The following is a 19,165-nucleotide window of genomic DNA, read 5'->3' as shown; positions in this document are numbered from 1 at the left end:
GTTGTGGCTCCGTTATGCCATATCGTGCAAAGTGAGGGTTCTCCGGTTTGAAATCTTATCTCGTGATGATTATTTGATGATATCAGCTGGGACTCTCATCTCCCAGCACTTCACGAGGTTATTTCTTTATTTTGTTGGGATTGAGGATTTCTCTCTAGATGTTTTGAGCTGTCAGTCACTTGAAGTGTTAGAGATGGAACTATGTATAATCAGCATCTGGACTATCTTCCCAAAATCGTTACGTCATCTGAGAATCAGACTTACAGATGTTTATCCCAAGGATACCCGGCCTCTTATTTCTGCACCAGGTCTGATTACCTTGGAGCTAGCCAACTGTACGTATTGGACTCCGTTGCCTAAGAACCTGCCATCATTGGTAACAGCATTTATCAACATTGGCTCTGGCGGTATGCAATCTTGTCAAAATAGTTTGAGTGGGGACTGTGGTTATGAGTCGTGTGAGAAGTGCTATGGTATGGATGACGAGTGTGTGTTTCTCGAAGGTTTGTCGGGTGCAACAAATTTACAGCTGATAAGTCCGTGCTCTATGGTATGCTTACACATTTGTTTTGTGGATATGCTTGCTATTTTTGCTAATTCCTTTTGTTGTTTGCTATTCACCATTGCATCAGTGTATCAGTCAATGGAAGCATATTAAACTGGTTTGTGATGTGCATTGCATGTGTCTCACCAGTTCACTATCTTTAATTTATATATATATTTATAATGTTATCTTCAGCATTCACCATAGTGTGTGTCATTTTGTATCAAAAGAAGAATACCCAGATGGCACCTGAAGTTAAAAGACAACAAACCCAAAACCCCAAAATGACTAGCAAAAAGAGATAAACTAGGGGAAACCCTGTGCTAAGCCAATGAAAACAAAAAAAAAAGGCAAAAAAGAAGTAAGGCAGAAGAGGTTTGCAAGGCTAGCTAGCCCTTGGCTCTAGAGGCCTGGCATGCAGGGGCAGCCATCATGTTTCTATGAAGACACCCCCTATACTTGGTTTGCCAGAAAGGCAATATGCATATAGTTTATAAGGCTACTTGGTACTTGCATTCTAGTACTCAAAGCATATGGTTTGGTTAATTTGGGAGCCATGTCAATTTGTGCAACACTTAATGGTGAGGCTTCATTATGCTCCTGATGAGTGCAAACGATTGGTTTCGTCCAAAGTATGAAACGTTGTATCTGGCTTTTCTTGGTTTGTTAACAAATACAATGTCTAGAAAGTGTGTTATAATACCGCGGAACTATAAATTGTAAACTACACGGATGATTATACCTTGTTAATTATTATTAATTGACTGTCCTAGATGCTCATGTGTACAGGATAAACTGTCAAATTTCAAAATAAAAAATTACAAGATAATTGACAGTGACACTCCTTCTATGTTGTTTTTGTTCTCTCCTACTTATCAATGAGAAGACACAATCTTTGCGTGTTCGCAATAAAATTAAAAATTCTGAACCTTCTGGTATAATGTAGTGTGGTAGCATTGTTGGTAAAGTTGAAACCTGCGGTGTGATGCTTGCATTCAGCTCCAGCTCTCTTTTAAGTATTCCCTTTGTCTAGATCTTCAGAAAGGATATAAAATGGTGCCCTATCTTCAGCAAGCTAAAAACATTGTTGCTTGGTGAATGGTGTATGACTGCTAACTTCAGTGGTCTAGTTTACTTCCTCCAGCATTCACCCATTCTTGAGAGGTTTACGCTTCAACTAGGTTTTTCCTCTAAGGTATAAATTTTTCTATCTATGATGTCGTTGTTAAGTATATATGTTGTGCTTGTCTTGTACAGGCCCAGGCCCATAGTCTAGAGTGAAGTATGTTGTGTTTGTCTTGTACAGGCCCAGGCCCATAGTCTAGAGTGAGGCCCAGGCCCATGTAACCTTGTATATCTCTCTCTCCTCCTCAATACAGAAAACTGTTCGGTCATTCTCTCTTCCTCACGTTTTCTAACATGGTATCAGACCAGGACCAAACCCTAGTCCCTCTTCCAGCCGCCACCCATGAAATCGCCGTCGGTGAGGTGATTCAGGCGGATCTATCTGGTGAGGAGACATCCACATCGTTGCCCCATCCCATCTTCGTCATCAACCTGTAGGAGCTGCTCTCCAGCAGCTCCTCTGTGTGTCCTCACAGCTACTCTGTGAGAATACTTCCCCTGCTCTCCAGCAGCCATCTCCAGCAAGCTCTTGGTGCCTTCCCTGCTCTACAGCAAGCTCCAGGCGTTCCCCCTCCTATCTAGCAAGATCCAGCAAGCTCCTCCTTCTATCCAATGAGATCCAGCAAGCAGCAGCCAGCTTAGTGGGTTGCTGCTCCTGTTTGTGGCTGTCTACTGCTCATCTCTTGTTGCTGCCTGCAGCTGCTATCAAATTGGGTGTTTCCAGCTGCTGGCCGCTCACCACTATGGCAAGAAATGATTTCGGATTTGGTTCTTTCATCATAGATATCAAGCTTGATGGTTCAAACTACAGGGAATGGGCATTTTCTGCCCGGACTGTCTTGAGGACGGCTGGTTTTGTTTCTCATCTGACAGATGATCCACCTAGTCCAAATGATGATGCAACAAGGAAGTCTTGGCAAAAGATCGATGATCGTGTGATGGGAGTTTTAATTCTGGGTGTTGAACCCTCACTCCGAATGAGTCTTGAGCATCACACTTCAGCTAAAGAGATATGGAAGTACTTTGAGCAGCGCTACCTTCAGCCCAGCAGTGCACTTCATTTCTCCTTGTTGCAGAATTTACACAACACTCGGCAGCCAGAAGACATGTCCATAGAAGAGTACTATGGAGCTTTCACTCGCATCACTGGGCAGCTAGGTTCCATGGTTCCAAAGGGTAATTCTGGTTGTGAGTCATGTGCAGCGAAGGAAAAGTACGACCTTCAGACTCTCATGTTTCAGTTTGTGATGGGTCTCAAGCCAGACTTTGAGAACATTCGCACTCAATTGCTTGGTCGTACGACTCCTCCCACCTTGACAGAGGAACTTGCTAGCTTGATCGCTGAGGAGACTCGTCTCCGTTCTCTTGGGACTACTTCTGCGCAGACTCTACACACTAGTGTTCTGGCTTTTCCTCAGCGGCCAGGTGCCTCCAAGGCCACATCTTCAGATGTCGTCTGCTCTTTTCTGCAAGAAGGCAGGACACCATAGAGATGGTTGTTTCAAGCTTCATCCAGAGCTGTTAGCTGAGTTTCAGACTAGACGGGCCCTCAATCAGCAGCGTCGTGCACCCCAGGCTCCTTATCAGCAGCAAGCGAGGGGTGCTTCTGCATCTGTTCTCTCTCAGCCTGCCGTTGCTGCAACCCAGCCTTGGGTTTTGGATTCTGGAGCTTCTTTCCATGTGACCTCTGATCGCTCTCAGCTTGTGTCTTGCCAGCCAGTGCGGGATGGTGCCTCTGTTCAGACTGCTGATGGTACACCTTGTTCTATTACTCATCAGGGTTCTCTTTGCACATCCAAGTTTTCTGTTCCTGCCATCTCCTTTGCTCCAGAGCTGTCCATGAATCTTATGTCTGTTGGCCAGCTTGCTGATATGAACTACTTTGTTGGTTTTGATGACTCATTTTGTTATGTGCAGGACCGTCAGAGCAAGAGGGTCATTGGAACTGGCCATCGCCGTAGAGGATCCACATCCCTCTACATCCTTGACACCTTACACCTTCCTTTAGCTTCCACCACATCCGCGTTCCGGATGGTTGCATCAACATCAAGATCCACTTCGTCGTTTTCTTTTGCCCAGTGGCACCATCGCTTAGGTCACTTGTGTGGTTCTCGTTTATCTACCCTTGTTCGACAAGGTGTTTTGGGTCATGTTTCCATAGATGCTGGTTTTCATTGTAAGGGTTGTAAGCTAGGGAAACAAATACAGCTTCCATACTCTTCCAGCACTACTCATTCTAGTCATCCTTTTGATTTAGTGCACTCTGATGTATGGGGTCCTTCCCCCTTTGTTTCAAAAGGTGGCCACAAACATTATGTCATATTTGTTGATGATCACTCTCGACATACTTGGGTCTATTTTACGAAGCATCGTTCTGAGTTGTTTTCTATATATAAGGCTTTTGTACATATGGTCCATACTCAGTTTTCCAGTGCTGTTCGTGTTTTTCGTTCTGACTCCGGGGGGAAGTATCTATCTATTGCTTTTCGCGAGTTTCTCTCATCTGAGGGTACTCTCCCTCAGCTTTCATGCCCTGGTGCCCATGCTCAGAATGGCGTTGCTGAGCGTAAGCATCGCCATATTGTTGAGACAGCTCGTACCCTTCTGATTTCTTCCTTTGTCCCCACTCATTTTTGGGGTGAAGCTATCTCAACTGCTGTTTATCTTATCAATCTCCAACCTTCTACCCGCCTTGAGGGCAAGTGTCCTGGTGAGGTTTTGTTTGGTTCTCCTCCCACGTATGACCACCTCCGTGTCTTTGGTTGTACTTGTTATGTTCTTTTAGCACCTCGTGAGCGTACCAAGTTGACTGCTCAGTCTGCTGAGTGTGTCTTCCTTGGATATAGTCTTGAACATAAGGGCTACCGTTGCTATGATTCTTCTGCTCGCCGCATTCGCTTTTCTCGCGATGTATCTTTTGTTGAGGATCAACCCTTCTTCTATTCCCCTTCCACTAAACCATCATCCTCAACTTCTTTAGAGTCTACCTCGTTTCTTTCACTTCCACCTATCTTTTTAGATGAGTCCATAGCTGAACAACCTTCCTCTGTCCTAACATCAGAACCATCTCCACCACATGTTTCATCTCCTTCCTCACCAGCTCCTTTCTCTCTTCCACTAGCTCCACCTCTAGATAGTCTTCCTTTCCATTACACTCGTCGTTATTCTACTCCTCCAGCCAGTACTTTCCATTACACTCGTCGTTCTAAAGTTCCATGTGACACGCAGTCATCTATGCCTTTGTCTTCTACTCCTCCAGCCAGTACTACTGATCCTTGCACTGACGGCTCTTCTCTAGCAACGCGATACAAGGACTTGTATGCAGGGGTTGTTTCTGAGCCTAGTACCTATCAGGAGGCAGTTGTGTCACCTGAGTGGCAACTGGCTATGTTTGAGGAGCTTGCAGCCTTAGAGCGTACTGGTACATGGGATTTGGTACCATTACCTCCTCGTTCAGTCCCTATCACTTGCAAATGAGTGTATAAGGTTAAAACCAAGTCAAATGGTTCTGTGGAACGCTACAAGGCTCGCCTTGTTGCAAGAGGTTTTCAGCAGTCTCATGGGAAAGATTATGATAAGACGTTTGCTCCTGTTGCTCACATGACTTCAGTTCGAACTCTAATTGCTGTGGCTGCTACTCGGTCATGGAAAATTTACCACATGGATGTGAAGAATGCCTTAATTCATGGTGATTTACATGAGGAGGTTTATATGCAGCCACCTCCAGGTATCAAGGTTCCATTAGGTCATGTTTGTCGTCTTCGAAAGGCTCTTTATGGGCTTAAGCCAGCCCCTCGTGCCTGGTTTGAGCGGTTCAGTTCTGTGATTCAAGCTGCCGGTTTTTCTCCTAGCGAACATGACCCTGCACTCTTCATTCATACATCTGAGCATGGCCGTACATTGCTTCTACTTTATGTAGATGACATGTTGATCACTGGAGATGATGTTGGGTATATTGATTTTGTTAAGAAAAAATTGAGTGAACAATTCAAGATGTCAGATTTGGGGTCTCTCAGCTATTTTCTCGGGATTGAGGTTGAGCACACCGATGATGGTTACTATATCTCCCAGCAAAAGTACACTCAGGATTTGATTCTTCGCTCAGGTCTCACTGACACGCGCATTGCTGCTACACCTATGGAGCTTCATCTGCAGTTGCGTCCTACTGATGGCACTCCTCTTGAGGATCCCTCGCGCTACCGTCACATTGTCGGCAGTCTAGTGTACCTCACAGTGACCAGACCTGACATCGCACATGCAGTCCATATTCTCAGTCAATTTGTCTGTGCTCCCACCTCAGTTCATCATGGTCACCTATTCCGAGTCCTTAGGTATTTAAGGGGAACTACATCTCGCCGCTTGTTCTATGCTAATTCCAGTCAGCTCCAGCTTCATGCTTACTCTGATTCCACTTGGGCGAGTGATCCTATTGATCGTCGCTCGGTCACTGGCTATTGCATATTTCTTGGTACATCTCTCATTGCATGGAAATCAAAGAAGCAAACTGCCGTGTCTCGCTCCAGCACCGAGGCAGAGCTTAGGGCTCTCTCTACTACTACATCAGAGATTGTATGGCTTCGCTGGCTATTGGATGATCTTGGTGTCTTATGTCATACACCAACACCTCTTCTTTGTGACAGCACTGCTGCTATTCAGATTGCTAATGACCCAGTCAAGCATGAGTTGACCAAACACATTGGTGTGGATGCATTTTTCACTCGATCTCATTGTCAACAATCCACTGTTAAGCTACAATATGTCCCATCAGAGCTTCAAGTCGCAGATTTCTTCACCAAGGCACAAACTAGAGATCAGCATAGGTTTCACACTCTCAAACTTGGTGTATCAGATGCTCCTGACCCACCTTAAGTTTGAAGGGGGGGTGTTAAGTATATATGTTGTGCTTGTCTTGTACAGGCCCAGGCCCATAGTCTAGAGTGAAGTATGTTGTGTTTGTCTTGTACAGGCCCAGGCCCATAGTCTAGAGTGAGGCCCAGGCCCATGTAACCTTGTATATCTCTCTCTCCTCCTCAATACAGAAAACTGTTCGGTCATTCTCTCTTCCTCACGTTTTCTAACAGTCGTATCTTTGAAATTACATATATTGTTGATTCATTTAAGTAACATATTTTGTTTGCGACAGGAATGTTACATTGAAAAAACGAGTGAAATGTACAAGCCAAAGGAACAAATTTTGGTGTCAAAACATCTCAAGGCAGTTGAAATCAATTATGTTAAACAAGATGAGGATGAAAGGATTCACCAAGTATTAAACGTCTTTGCTTACCATGGAGTACATCCGGAACTAATAAATATTGAAAGGAAGCCTTTTACTCACTGTAAGTAACTATCACTCCATCTTTCTGTACTCACGATGTGTGACGGTTGTTGAAATTATATTATTATCCTAGTCAGGGAAATAGTAGAATAATATTGGAATTTAGAAAACTAGACATTGAACCGTTTGTTGAGGTTAGAAATGAAAAACAAATCGACCAAACTTATTCAAGTGATAATGTTTACCTTGGCAAAAGCAGAATTACACGCACCATTTTAACATCGTTTGGCTTGTCAATGCCACTTTCCACCACATAATACCTTTCATCCACATACGGGATAGTTTGGGGGTCTGGTACTTGGCTGGTTTCGTGTTAATAGCACGTCCTTCCAGAAATATCATAATCCGATCAAGTGGTATGTTGATTCAATCATCCAAGTGAATTTCTTGTGCAGTTGTTGCTGCACTTGAGTGCCACTCGCTAATTTGCTGTACCTTACCTTGTTATATTAGCTTGAACTTTCGTTGTTTCCACAGGCTTCAGTTTTGAGTACAAGCAGTAGTTTGGATCCTCTACTATCTGCCAGCTCCCGACCAAATGAAGTATGAGCCTGGGTGCTGTTTGGAAAGGTTTAAACCTGGCCAGTTGCGTACCTGTTACACTCTTGCTCGTTTGCTGAACTTCAACGTCAGGACCTGTATGAACTACTGATTTGCCTGCTGAGGGCCTGCGTTTTATTTACATGTTTCTGGTATAACGTATGTACTCAATTCATCACAGAATTGTCAAAAAAAACATCTTACATTATGGGACGGAGGGAGTAATATCATGTTTTATCAAAAAAAACACTGCTTTAGTTACTTGTGGTGATTGTTTGTGTTCCATACATATATTTGGTGGGGAAGCTTTTCTTGTTGCCGACTGTGTATGCTCGGCTGCAATATAAGTTATTCCACAGGTGAATAGTAGTACCCAAGTTAAAACGCTAATCTATCCAAGGCGGATTGGTGTTTTCATTGTCCAAATGCCTAGCTTTATCGCATTATTTCTTCTTGTATTGAATATAAGAAAATGAGAATTTGTAACTTGAAGAAGTGTTTGAAAGTAAAACCTTGAGATGAATCAATAGGCATCTGTGAAATATCTCAGGATATTTCAATGGACAGAACATTAGGAACCAGACCCAAATCTCTTTTGTTTGCTTCCAATAATCATACGAAGCTACTTTGCTTGTCCCGGTATTCTGGGATGAAATCACATATTTGTGATACAAACCTCGCGTATGAATGGGCTGAAATAATTATCAATTTTCGAATTATTCTAATCCACAAATAAATCATGGCTGTTCAGCTGGTGCCATTGCTGAATCATCAGTTTGTATTTATTTTGTGGAGTAGAACCCTGATAACTGCATTCGGCCACTGAAATAACAATCTCCTGACAGAATGGTTTTCACTGTTGTTTTATACTGTAGAAAGGGCTACTGACAATAGTAGAATTGTCAGCCAAGTGAATTCTTCATAGGCAACTGTATTATGAGTAGTGGTGCATATGGCCAACAAGCTTCATGCTCAATAGCTCTGTTTCATAGTATGATTCAATCAACACATGCATCTTACGAGCATGCATGACACAGTGTAGAAAGAGCAACTACAAATTCCGTCATTAATTCTTGGCAGAACACGCATCTTAGTTTGTAAGGGCAATTGTGCTACAAATTGTATTTCTCAAGAAATCCAATAAAGAACAAATTGTACACAGGATGACATGTAGCCACCAGAAAGCATCACAAAAAATAGATGAAACATTACATGCAAAAAATAGATCCGGCATTATCTACAACAGAAATTAAGAACCGCATTGCACACAAGATAACATCTGAGCTAAACAGTGGAGCATTGGGTAAATATCAGCATGTCCAAATTAATATGGATCGGAGGGATTAGCAAACACTAATTCTATCACAGAACATACAACCTAGAGCCAACCAGTTTCTTGGCCGGAGGAAGTTAAGGCATAACCAGTATGACAAAACATAAGACCAATGAGAAAACAGGAACCCGTAGGCTGAATCATCCAGTTTATCAGAGGCACCTTGTGTGATTTGTCGTAAGGCCAGTTCACAATCGTGGGTATCAATAGTGTAGCTTGAGAGAAGCTAGATGATTGTGAAAGGGCGGATAGCGACAAGGACAAACTGCTCCATGCTTTGTTCGAAGAAGAAATTATGAAACAAGAAGAAATGACGAAAGCAAACTGGACATGTGGTACAAGCGTACACACTAGGAAGCATTCCAAAAATAATACATGTTGAATGTAAATGAGAATGAATCGAACTTCTCTCTTTCATTGATCATCGGATGGTATTTATACAAGGCTTTGCGTCTCTTGGCAAAGTCGGTTACAAGGAGAAGGCGCTTGTTCAGTGATCACAGGCGTCTGTACAATGAGAAGGCGTCCGTACGGACACATGCGTCCGTACGGCGCTTTGGGCATACAAACCGTCTATTACGGTTATAAACTAATTCTAACAGAAACACCATATCATACTTTGTTCGAAGCCCTCCCTGGCCTTGACATACAATAGTTCCACAAACCACTGGTAAGAATATCTAAAACTTGTTTCCTGCCTAGACGAAAATATTGTAATACTAAAAAGATTATAGAGAACAATGAGGCATGACACATTTTTAAAGATTCAGTTGCAAAGCTAAATACATAAAAGGGGGGACAGGTTGAGCTGACATTATCTACTGCAGAAATTAAGAACCACATTGCACGCTAGCATAAATCTAAACAGTGGAGGACATAAGGTAGTAGACAGTAATTCCATCATAGAATATACAACCTAAGAGTCAATCCGTTTCTTGCCCGGAAGAAACAAAGGCTTAACCAAAATAACAAAACAGGTGCCATTTCTTAGCAATGCATACCATAGGCCAGATCATCCAGTTTATCAGCACCTCATGCGATCTGCTGTAAGGCCAGTTCAGAATCCTGGATATTTATGGTGTAGCTTGACAGAAGCTGGATGATCATTAAAGGACGGTCGCCGACGAGGACAAACTGCTTATCCTGCTTCACAAAATCAACGGCTTCCGAGATGCTCTCAACTTTCTCGTCCTTGATGTTGCATTTCCATATACGAGCAGATAAACCCAGTTGTTCAGTGTAGTAAACACAGTTTGCCTCAATCAATGGGAACATATCAGTATCCACAGCTAGGCACCTATGATGACCAAGGAAGATGGCATGGTTGCCAATGCTCTTCAAATGCAAAAGCACGCCGTTCTTGGCTTCGTACCTTAAATTCTGGACGAGTTGTCCCTTGATGATGGCCATCAGTTGTCCACCAAAATCCATTAGGAAACACCGGGTGTCGTCTGCAAACCCCATATCAGGAGGATCACCAGAAAAGAACTTCAACGGGTCAACACGGAGCGACTTCATCACATCGCAGATCTTTGACAACCACGCCAGCTGTTTCGTCTGATTCCAAGTTTCTTGCTGATAGCCACCAAGGGCCGGCCAAATCACCTTTGACCTGCCTCCTAATAAGACCATAGAGTGAAAGCTCAAAGTCATGGGCGCCAAAACTGTGAGGACTGGCTATGTATATCTTGCAACATGACTTGGAGAGCAAGGTGAGCACGGGCGAAGCGAACCCAAAGCAGAGCGAACAGGGGGCATTCACATCAGGCGGCACGGGCACCGTGAAAGGGATGATGCCACCAGTGAGAGGGTTGAAGACACGAGCAGCATGAGGGGGGCTCCTATCTGCCAGGACGAAGAAGCCGTCGAGAGACGTAGTGACGATATAGTAGTCAGAGAGCAGAGGGAGCTCTTTGTGGAGGATTCGGCCGGTGGCGGTGTTGACCAAGAGGCGGTGCGTTCCACTCTGAAAGACCTCGTCGAGGATGATCCATCGGCGCGGAAGGAACCGGTGGTCCAAAATGTTGTCCTTGGGGTCGTGGGTGGCGGAACGCCAGCTGTGGCAGACGGCGCGCAAGTCCATGTAGCAGTCAATGTCATTGGTGGCGAGGAAGGAGTCGGCGATGCGGCGGACTATGTCGAGCTGGAGCGAGGACCAGTCTGCAGTTGCCGTGGCCGGAAGGACCGGCGAGTTTCCCAGACAACTGGGGTCCTTCTTTTGCCTCTTGCAACGCTGGAGAACTTCAGCCGGAGAGGCTGCCATTGCTGCACGCTGCAGTTGCTGCTTAGCTTGATTCTGGATCTCAAGGACGGAGTCCTTTGCAGAATCCAATGCTCCAATCCTCCCTGCAAAAGGACGAAGGACACTAGTTGTAAAAAATGGCAACAATTGATCACCAAGAAATGAGCAAACGAGAAACGAACAAAAGTGTCAAGCAAAGCAAGCAGCAGCACAAGCATCAAGCAAATCAAACAGATCCTCATATTTACAGCAGGCAATCCTCTCTGCTCTCCCCTAGTCCCCTCTGCTCTCTCATGGCAATCCTCTCTGCTCTCCCCTAGTCCCCTGATCCATCTTCAGATCTTCTCCCCCAATCCGCCGTCCTCTCCGTCGAGCGGGACACCTCGCCCCGTCTCCTTCGCCGCCGGAGTTGCTCCTTCTTTTTCCAGATCGGGGGCGGCAGAGCAAGCGGCGGCCCTCCTCCTCTCGGCAACTCGTCCACCGCCGGTCCTCCCTCCTGGCCGCGACAGAGCGAGGGAGGGCAACCACACCGCGTCCCGCGGAGTCTAGGCGAAGAGCCGAAGACGCAGCCCAGGCTAACCCTAGCGGCGGCGCAGCAGAGAGAGGGAGGGAGGGGAGAGACAAACCTTCTGGGCGGCGGCGGCGCGCGAGTCGCTCGGCGATTTGCCTCTTCCAAAGGAAGGAAGGAGGTTCGCCAATTTAGCACGCACAGGGGATGGTGTCTTTTTAAGCGTCTCCGATATACGACGTTTTAAAAGCATTATCTGCCTCTTCCAAAGAAAGGAAGGGAGTAATTGATTTTTACCTCACGGAGACCTAAAAATGCTGCTCCAACGGATGATGTATGTAGATGTAAAAAAAATTACTCAATTTTTCTTCATGATGTAAAATAGGGCACTTGGTGATACAAATTTGCATCACCTGTTTGGCTCGAGCAAAACACTGTCGCTCGCGTGCGTAGCCCCAACTACCCCGCTGAACATTCCCGCGCCATGCCGGCTCATCCACCCGCCTACTACCGCCGGCCATTTCACCCAGGAAGCCTTCGGTCATCGCTTGTCCGTCCACCCCTAACACCACCGCCCAACCCCACCGCTGGAGGTCTCGTCGCCGCGCCATGTCTCCACCGGTTCGGCTGTCGGCCGGATCGTCGACGCCCGTGATGCAGCTCGTGGCCGCCGTACGGAGTATGAACTACCAACCACCGAAGTTATTGCTGGCAGAAGCGCGACCATCAGAACCAAGCCAAGCGGCCACAGCTTCAGTCGTCGTCGCTGGCATCGTGTCGCCGAAAGAGTGTGGTTTTTACACCCTGGACATTGCGCCCCCGGTGCATCCACGATTAAAAACTTAGCAAAATTTGTAAAAAAAAAAAACTGAAATTTTGTGGATGTGATTTTGACGAAATGTTTTAGGTGCTTGTAAAATTTGGTAGAGAAATGACATTCATGAGCTTTGCACAAAAAAAAACAAAGTTTGTGCTAAAAACATGTGAATGAGAGCGCCATTTCTATTTCGTTTTGAATCGAGATCATTTTATTTTTTTGGTGATCAAACTTTGCAAGCTTCCAAAACATTTGCTCATAATCACATTCACGAATTTTTCAGATTTTTTTTTTGATTTACACCATAGGCAAACACTATGATAACCTTTGGCTCAGGGGAAAGATATTATTGAAAAACATAGCACCGGCAATTTCTGCATAAATGGCATGGTAATACATGCACCACAGACTTGATAACTTACATCCAAACACCGCAAAAATTTGACCCAAGAAAAAAGGTAGTTGAAAACATACTCCGGCAACTTTTGTGTAATTAACATGATAATATATCACGCAAAATGGATTGAGAGAGATCAGAGGAGATGCAGACACTAATCAGGTGCTGACATTTTTTACTCTTGGTCATAACTCTTTCAGTCTATATTTGGACCATGACAACAGCTTGGTCGCCGATCAGAGGAAATTTTGTGGATTGTGGCTTATCACTCACTTCGGCGACTTGTCTCGCCTAGCTCTCCCTCTCGCCTCCTAGGCCCTTCCGCCGTGCGTCACTCCGACGCCGGCGTCCACCCACCCGCCGACAGCCGCTCCGGCTCCGGCGGCCACCGCTCCCCTGCCGTCCGCCTCTCCGGCGAGGGCAACCCTTCCTTCCTTGTTGGCCGCTCGGTTTCTTCTGTTCCAGATATGTTCGCCATGGCTGGTAGCCCGTGCTCCGTGTCGTCCTCGTTCCACGGGGAGCGACCGGTCGTCTCTGGCCTTGGCACCTCGTCGGCGTCGGAGGGCTCTGCTGCGGAGGAGGCTGTTGGTGGGGGCCCGACGGAGGACGCCGTGGCAGCCCCGTCGCGCAGGATTGCGCCATGGCAGGAAGCCCCTGCTTCAAAGCGGTCGCTTTGGAAGCGCCACCGCGAGGCGGAGCAGACGAAGGTGGTGGTGCACAGCAGCTCACCGCCTCGGAGGGAGGTGATGCCGGAGATGTGGGACCGGTGCTTCAAATGCTTGGAGAAAGGACACTTCTTGAAGGACTGCACGAACAAGGTCGTTTGCCTCCGTGAGGGCTGCCTGGGCATGTCGCCAGTCAGTGCAAGCGGCCCCGCAGCCTATCGCCGGTGGAAGAGCTCCGGAGAGATGCTGCAGCTAAGGTGGGGCGGAGGTCGTCGGTTCAGGGTGTGGCCGCCGCTCCGGGATCGTCAAGGCAGCACTACTAGAAATACCACTACTAATGGCGCACCTAATATGACCATTAATGGCGCATCACTGGTGCGCCATTGATAGCACGCCATTAGTAATTTTTACTAATGGCGCACCACCTGGTGCGCCATTAGTATCTGGTATACTAATGGCGCACCACCTGGTACGCCATTAGTATATGCGAGGGTGCGCCATTAGTATGCCTCCCAGGGGGCATGTATACCCAGGTGCTTTGGCATACTAATGTCGCACCACCTCTGGATGCGCCATTAGTAACCGCAGCATACTAATGGCACACTACCCGGTGATGCGCCATTAGTATGCACTGTCATACTAATGGCGCACTGTCATGTGATGCGCCATTAGTATGAATATTAGGTTTTTTTATTTTTTTATTTTCTGTTTTTTGCACAGGTTACAAAATGTATAATTTGACAAAATATAGACAACACACATCAACAATAGATTCATCAAATACAAAAGAAGATTAGTCTTTGAATACAATTCATCATATTAGTCTCCAAATACAATTCATCATATTAGTCTCCGAATTGAAAAGACCGAACAAAGATAGAACATTATATTACAAGTCTCGAGACCGCGAGTAGCGAGTTTATCTTCGCATTACAAGTCGATATCGATCATCTAAACTACCATCACATAGAAGAGAGCTGCGGTCATCACGATGAGCATCATCACGATGAAACTCGTCTTCATCCGGTTCCTCCAACGCTCCCTCCCCTCTCCCGCTAGATAGCGGGCGTATCTAGATTCAGCCTCGGCCCTAGTGGTGTACCCTTTGTAACTGTTACCGCTGAATCGGTGAACCTGTCTCCGACACTCCTCCCAGTCATCGTAGACTCCGGGAACCTTACCCTTGTACACGACATACGTCGGCATCGCTATGCACTAGCCAAACGAAACGTTAGTACCAATTCACAGACAATACATAAGCAATATATAATTATGCAACAGAACGATCGGAAGAGAAAAGCAAGACATTAATAGCATCGATTACATCTAAGTTGAACGACTCTCGAAACCAAAGAGACATACTACAAGTTCATTAAAGTTTAATTAAAACATGAGCCAATCGATGTTTCAGAACTAGACAACTTGACTCAAGGGACCGGAGCGTGGATGAAGCCGCCGTCTATCGTGGGAGTCATGAAAGAACGAGCGTTGTCATCCTGCATTTGTAGCATTGTGTCGATGTCACTGTTGGACGGTTGATTTCTGAGGTAGAACTGCCCCGAGGTACGAAGGACATCTTGATGGATGATTTCCGCAAACTCCGACTGGATGCGAAAGAATTCTTGTCGGAGGTCCGCGTCCTGGATTGCCGACACGCTCGCGGCCCAATCTTGGAGTTTACTCGGTAGCAGAAGTTGATGATGGTCCCGTACGATCGCCCGCATGTGATGGATGGCGTAGTAGGCACCCTTCTGACCGCCAGGCGGCTGCTTGACGCAGCAGAACATCGTATTGTGGGAGAACACGTGCTTGCCGTACTTACGAATAGGCCTGGTGAAGGTGCCTCCAGATTGGGCGTAGCCGGGGAGAACATCATCAAGAACCTTCTTGACATTTGTGTAGTCTACGTTCGACTGACGGTCCGGGACGAAATACGTGGCCATGGAATATTTGGGGCTTAGGAGGATGAGCGTGCAACGTGTGTCACTGCAGAAAACACGGAATGTTAAAAGAAAAACGATCGAAAAGTAAGAATTCATATGTTACGGGCCGGTTGAGGGGAGGACTTACTCGGGAAAGTAAGGCACAAGGAAGTTATCCTTATCTTGGTTTGCCAGAATGACGCCTTCGAGGTAAGAACTCGCGACTTGCCGGTCCCCAGCGCTGCCCAAGATCTTGGCACGCATGTAGAAGGGGTCGACTATCACGATGTCCGGGGTCTTGTCGCGAATGATCCGCATCTCCATACTCAGCGAAAATAGCCGAACGAAGGTGTAGTGCAGCGGATGAAGGTTAAACATAGCAAAGATGTCATCAAACCGCAGGACGATCGTACCCCCGATGTCGCCATCCACAAAGCCCTTGCCCTCTGGCACCTTGGCCACGAAAACCGGGTATGCCACATCCTTCTCTCTGAGACGCCGCTTCTCCAAAGAAAGAACACTGTCGTGCAGACTCCGCATAGCACCGGTTGCAGCATTGAGCATATTTGGTGGTAGCATCGCCCTACCCGCCACATGCACCCTCCTCGAGATATCCTTAGGTGAAGGTGGCCCGTCCTGAGCACGGATCGTACTCGGTGTCGGCTGGCTCGCACCCTTCTTAGTCTTTCTTTTGTGTGCCTTCTTCTTCTCCTGTAATGGGACCGAGTTTTGCTCACAGACCGCCTTCTTGAGTGTGTTGGGGCTGATAATATTTCGCACCTCGCCTATCTGAGGCTCGGTGAAGTCGGCAGCTGGAGGCGTCTCCTGAGAGCTGAACGCCAGACGGCGCCTGTTGCAACTTGGCTTCTCCGCGGTACGAGCTAGATCGCACACGTCTTTTGTTGGGTTTGGTTCTTGAGAAGGAGGCCCCATGAAGTCGCCATCGTACCCATGCTCGGCAAAGTACTGATCGACGTTGCCAAATGTATCATAGTCGTCGTCGTCGTCATTCTGATCCTGTGCCATATGCATGTTTGGATCCAGTGGCATAGGGATGTCCGGCACCGTTACGGCGGTCTTGCCATGGGGCCGACTTGGCGCCGGCACGACTGGCGGTGTTGTCTTTGGGGTGGTGTCCCCCGCCCCCAAACGAATCTGGCTCTTCGGCCAAAGCAGGGGCCAGCTCAGGCAGGCGCTGAGGGTCATCACGTCATCATCGTCGGCCCCGACGGGTCGATTCGGAGGTAACAAGTCATCGCAGCCTGGCAGCACCCGAACCAGTTGAACCCTAAACAAGTTGGGTGGCATCTGGGTACCGTGGAACAAGGGGTTGCCCGGTTGAACGATTTTGCCCTTGGCGACATCGACCAACTCGTTGTTCACGAAGTGGAGGAGAGTGCACGGAACGTCGGCGGCGCCCTGCGAAAACATGTAGGGCGTCAGGGATGCCCAGTCAAAGGCAAGGAGATGAAGTCCTCGGCCGAGAGAGGCTTAATTAGTTACCGTGATGATGGCGTCGAGCTCGGCTAATGTAGAGGCACCGCCAACGGCGGGCGTGCAGTTGACGGAGGGGCCGCTTGCTGCAGAGGTGCCGGCCGGCGTACACCCGGGTGCATTAAGCTCCCGTGCCGGCGTCGGAGACACCAATGCCGCCTCCGCCGGAGGCACCAATGGCCCCGCCATCGCATTATGCGAGTTGCTGGCCGTGAAACTAGGAATCGGGGGCGGCCCCTGTTGGCCGCCCGCAATCCACGCACTCAACCCCGAGATCAAGGTAGGCACAAGGGCGGTGATCGTCGCTCCGAGTCGTTGTTCCACTTGCTCTTGGACAATCTCCGGAATCCGCGCCACCTGTGCCTTGAGTTCTTGAACCTCTCGCGCCTGGCTTTCCGAGCTGGTCTTTTTCTCCTTCCGCACACCAGCGGTATAGTATGACCCCCATTTTGTCGACAAGCCTTTGCCGGCCACACGACCAGCTGACGTCGGCTTACTGAGCTTATCCTTGTTCTTCATTATATTCAACCCCCTATTTAGAGTGGTGTCCCAAGGGTTGCTCTGAGTCGACCCCGCGCTACTGCTTTCAGTCGCCTGCGGAAGGAATGTGAACCATTTAGAAATTCGGCTTCATTAATTAGAATGCAACCATATGGAGCTAATTACGTGGGGGTGTATTCCTTACCAGAACAAGCTCAAGCCGCCTGGTCTTTGGATCCATGGTAAGCTCCTTTGTTTTCGGGTCCTTCTTGTATCGGGCCCTGACAAAGTTCCTGGTCTGCTTGTCACCGTATTTATCGAAGAGGGGCGGTAGGCCTTGCTCGGCACGGTCCGCCTCCTCCTTGTCCCATATAGGCTCCTCCACTCTGTAACCGCCGGGACCGAGTGTGTGTTCCCCTATGTTCAGCTCCCGCATTTGTTTCCCCCACTCACTTGATTGGGAGCTTGCGGTGCTCGAGCAATTGATCTTGAAGTCGTTGTAGTCATCTTCGGTGATCGAAGGATTTTTCTCCTTGATCTTCTCATAACTCTCACCTTTCTCGATCATTCTCTTCACATTGCTTTTCCAAGTAGACAGGGCCTTGCTCATCTTCGTGAGGGCAGCATTGTTCACTTTATTCCCTTTGAGGCTTGTGTTTTCGAATTCAGCGGGGAACTTGTATCGTTCGTGCAGCTTCGTGAAGAGGAGGTTGCGCAAATTCCCTCGGTCAGGATGCCTCAGGTTCTCGGTGTTGATCGAGACGGTGCTCCGGACAATGCACCCGAGCTGAAGCGAGTACCCCTTGACTATTCGTTCGGGCGCCGTTGGATTCCCGTTGGAGTCCACTTCAGTAACTTCCTCCTTGAGGGTGCGGAGCACGATCGGGCGCCGGTCCTTCCGTTGCCTCTTCGGCTGGCTGCTATCTGTGCGTGCGCCGCCATCATCAGTGGTGGCATCCTCGGCGGCACCATCAGTGGTGGCATCAGTGTGGTCATCCTCGGCGGCACCATTCGTGGTCTCAGGATCGGTGGGGAAGGCGGCGGCCTCATACAAGTGAGGTTGTTCCTTCATCTCCTGGGACAGCTCCCAGAATGCCTTGCCGCCCGAACCCCCGGCCTCATCGTTGTGGGCCATGTTTCTCTCTAAATAGAAACAAAGTTTGGTCAAAAAGTTGGTTATTGTCAAGGAACAAGATCATGGTCTCATCATTTAGGGTTTGTCGACACCGAGGCATCCTAAAATCTAAGCTTTTATCATTGAGGGTTTTTCAACGCCAAGGCACCCTAAAAGCCTAACTGTTCATCATTTCGGTTTTTATCGACACCGAGGCACCCTAAAAGCCATGCATTAGTCACAAGTACGCCGGGGCACTTGATCCTACTTAATTAACTACTAAGATACCCCGGCCCATGCATTAGTCACAAGTACCCCATATGTCCTATTTTTAGCAAAGTCATGCTAAAATTCACGGAAAATTTCAGCATGACCTTTGCTGAAAATAGGACATATGGAGTACCCGAATTTGCCGGAACGGAAGTTAATCGACATTCCGGCAAACTCAAGGGCCTCTCGGGGTACCTGCAAAATCATCACGACACGATGGTCGGAGACAAAACCCAGCAAACTAGCAAAATCATCACAAATTGTTTTCTGTTAAAGATGATCATCATCTTTACAAGTCTTTCTCAATGTGATCACAAGTAATTCAGAGGCATCACAAGTAATTCAGAGCATCACAAGGCATTAGTAGTTCAGTACA

The 19,165-nt window shown here is 47.4% G+C and overlaps 1 protein-coding gene and 1 long non-coding RNA gene across 2 annotated transcripts; one reads left to right on the top strand and one right to left on the bottom strand.

Moving 5' to 3' along the window:
- Window positions 1–3,327: 3,327 nt before the first annotated feature.
- On the top strand, window positions 3,328–4,026 carry LOC119278444. Its single transcript, XR_005137789.1, has 2 exons — window positions 3,328–3,422; window positions 3,587–4,026. It is a non-coding gene; the product is annotated as an uncharacterized LOC119278444 (long non-coding RNA).
- Window positions 4,027–9,339: 5,313 nt separating this feature from the next.
- On the bottom strand, window positions 9,340–11,835 carry LOC119282195. Its single transcript, XM_037562509.1, has 2 exons — window positions 11,749–11,835; window positions 9,340–11,226 (listed from the first exon to the last, which is right to left on the bottom strand). The coding sequence occupies exon 2, from the start codon at window positions 10,531–10,533 to the stop codon at window positions 9,913–9,915; it is 621 nt and encodes a 206-aa protein (XP_037418406.1). The 5' UTR covers window positions 10,534–11,226; window positions 11,749–11,835; the 3' UTR covers window positions 9,340–9,912.
- Between the last annotated feature and the right edge of the window lie 7,330 nt (window positions 11,836–19,165).

This window comes from Triticum dicoccoides, chromosome 3B (assembly GCF_002162155.2).
Source record: "Triticum dicoccoides isolate Atlit2015 ecotype Zavitan chromosome 3B, WEW_v2.0, whole genome shotgun sequence".
Classification (NCBI taxonomy): domain Eukaryota; kingdom Viridiplantae; phylum Streptophyta; class Magnoliopsida; order Poales; family Poaceae; genus Triticum; species Triticum dicoccoides.
The sequence above is the reverse complement of the archived record's forward strand: the minus strand, read 5'-3'. Positions and strand labels throughout refer to the sequence as shown.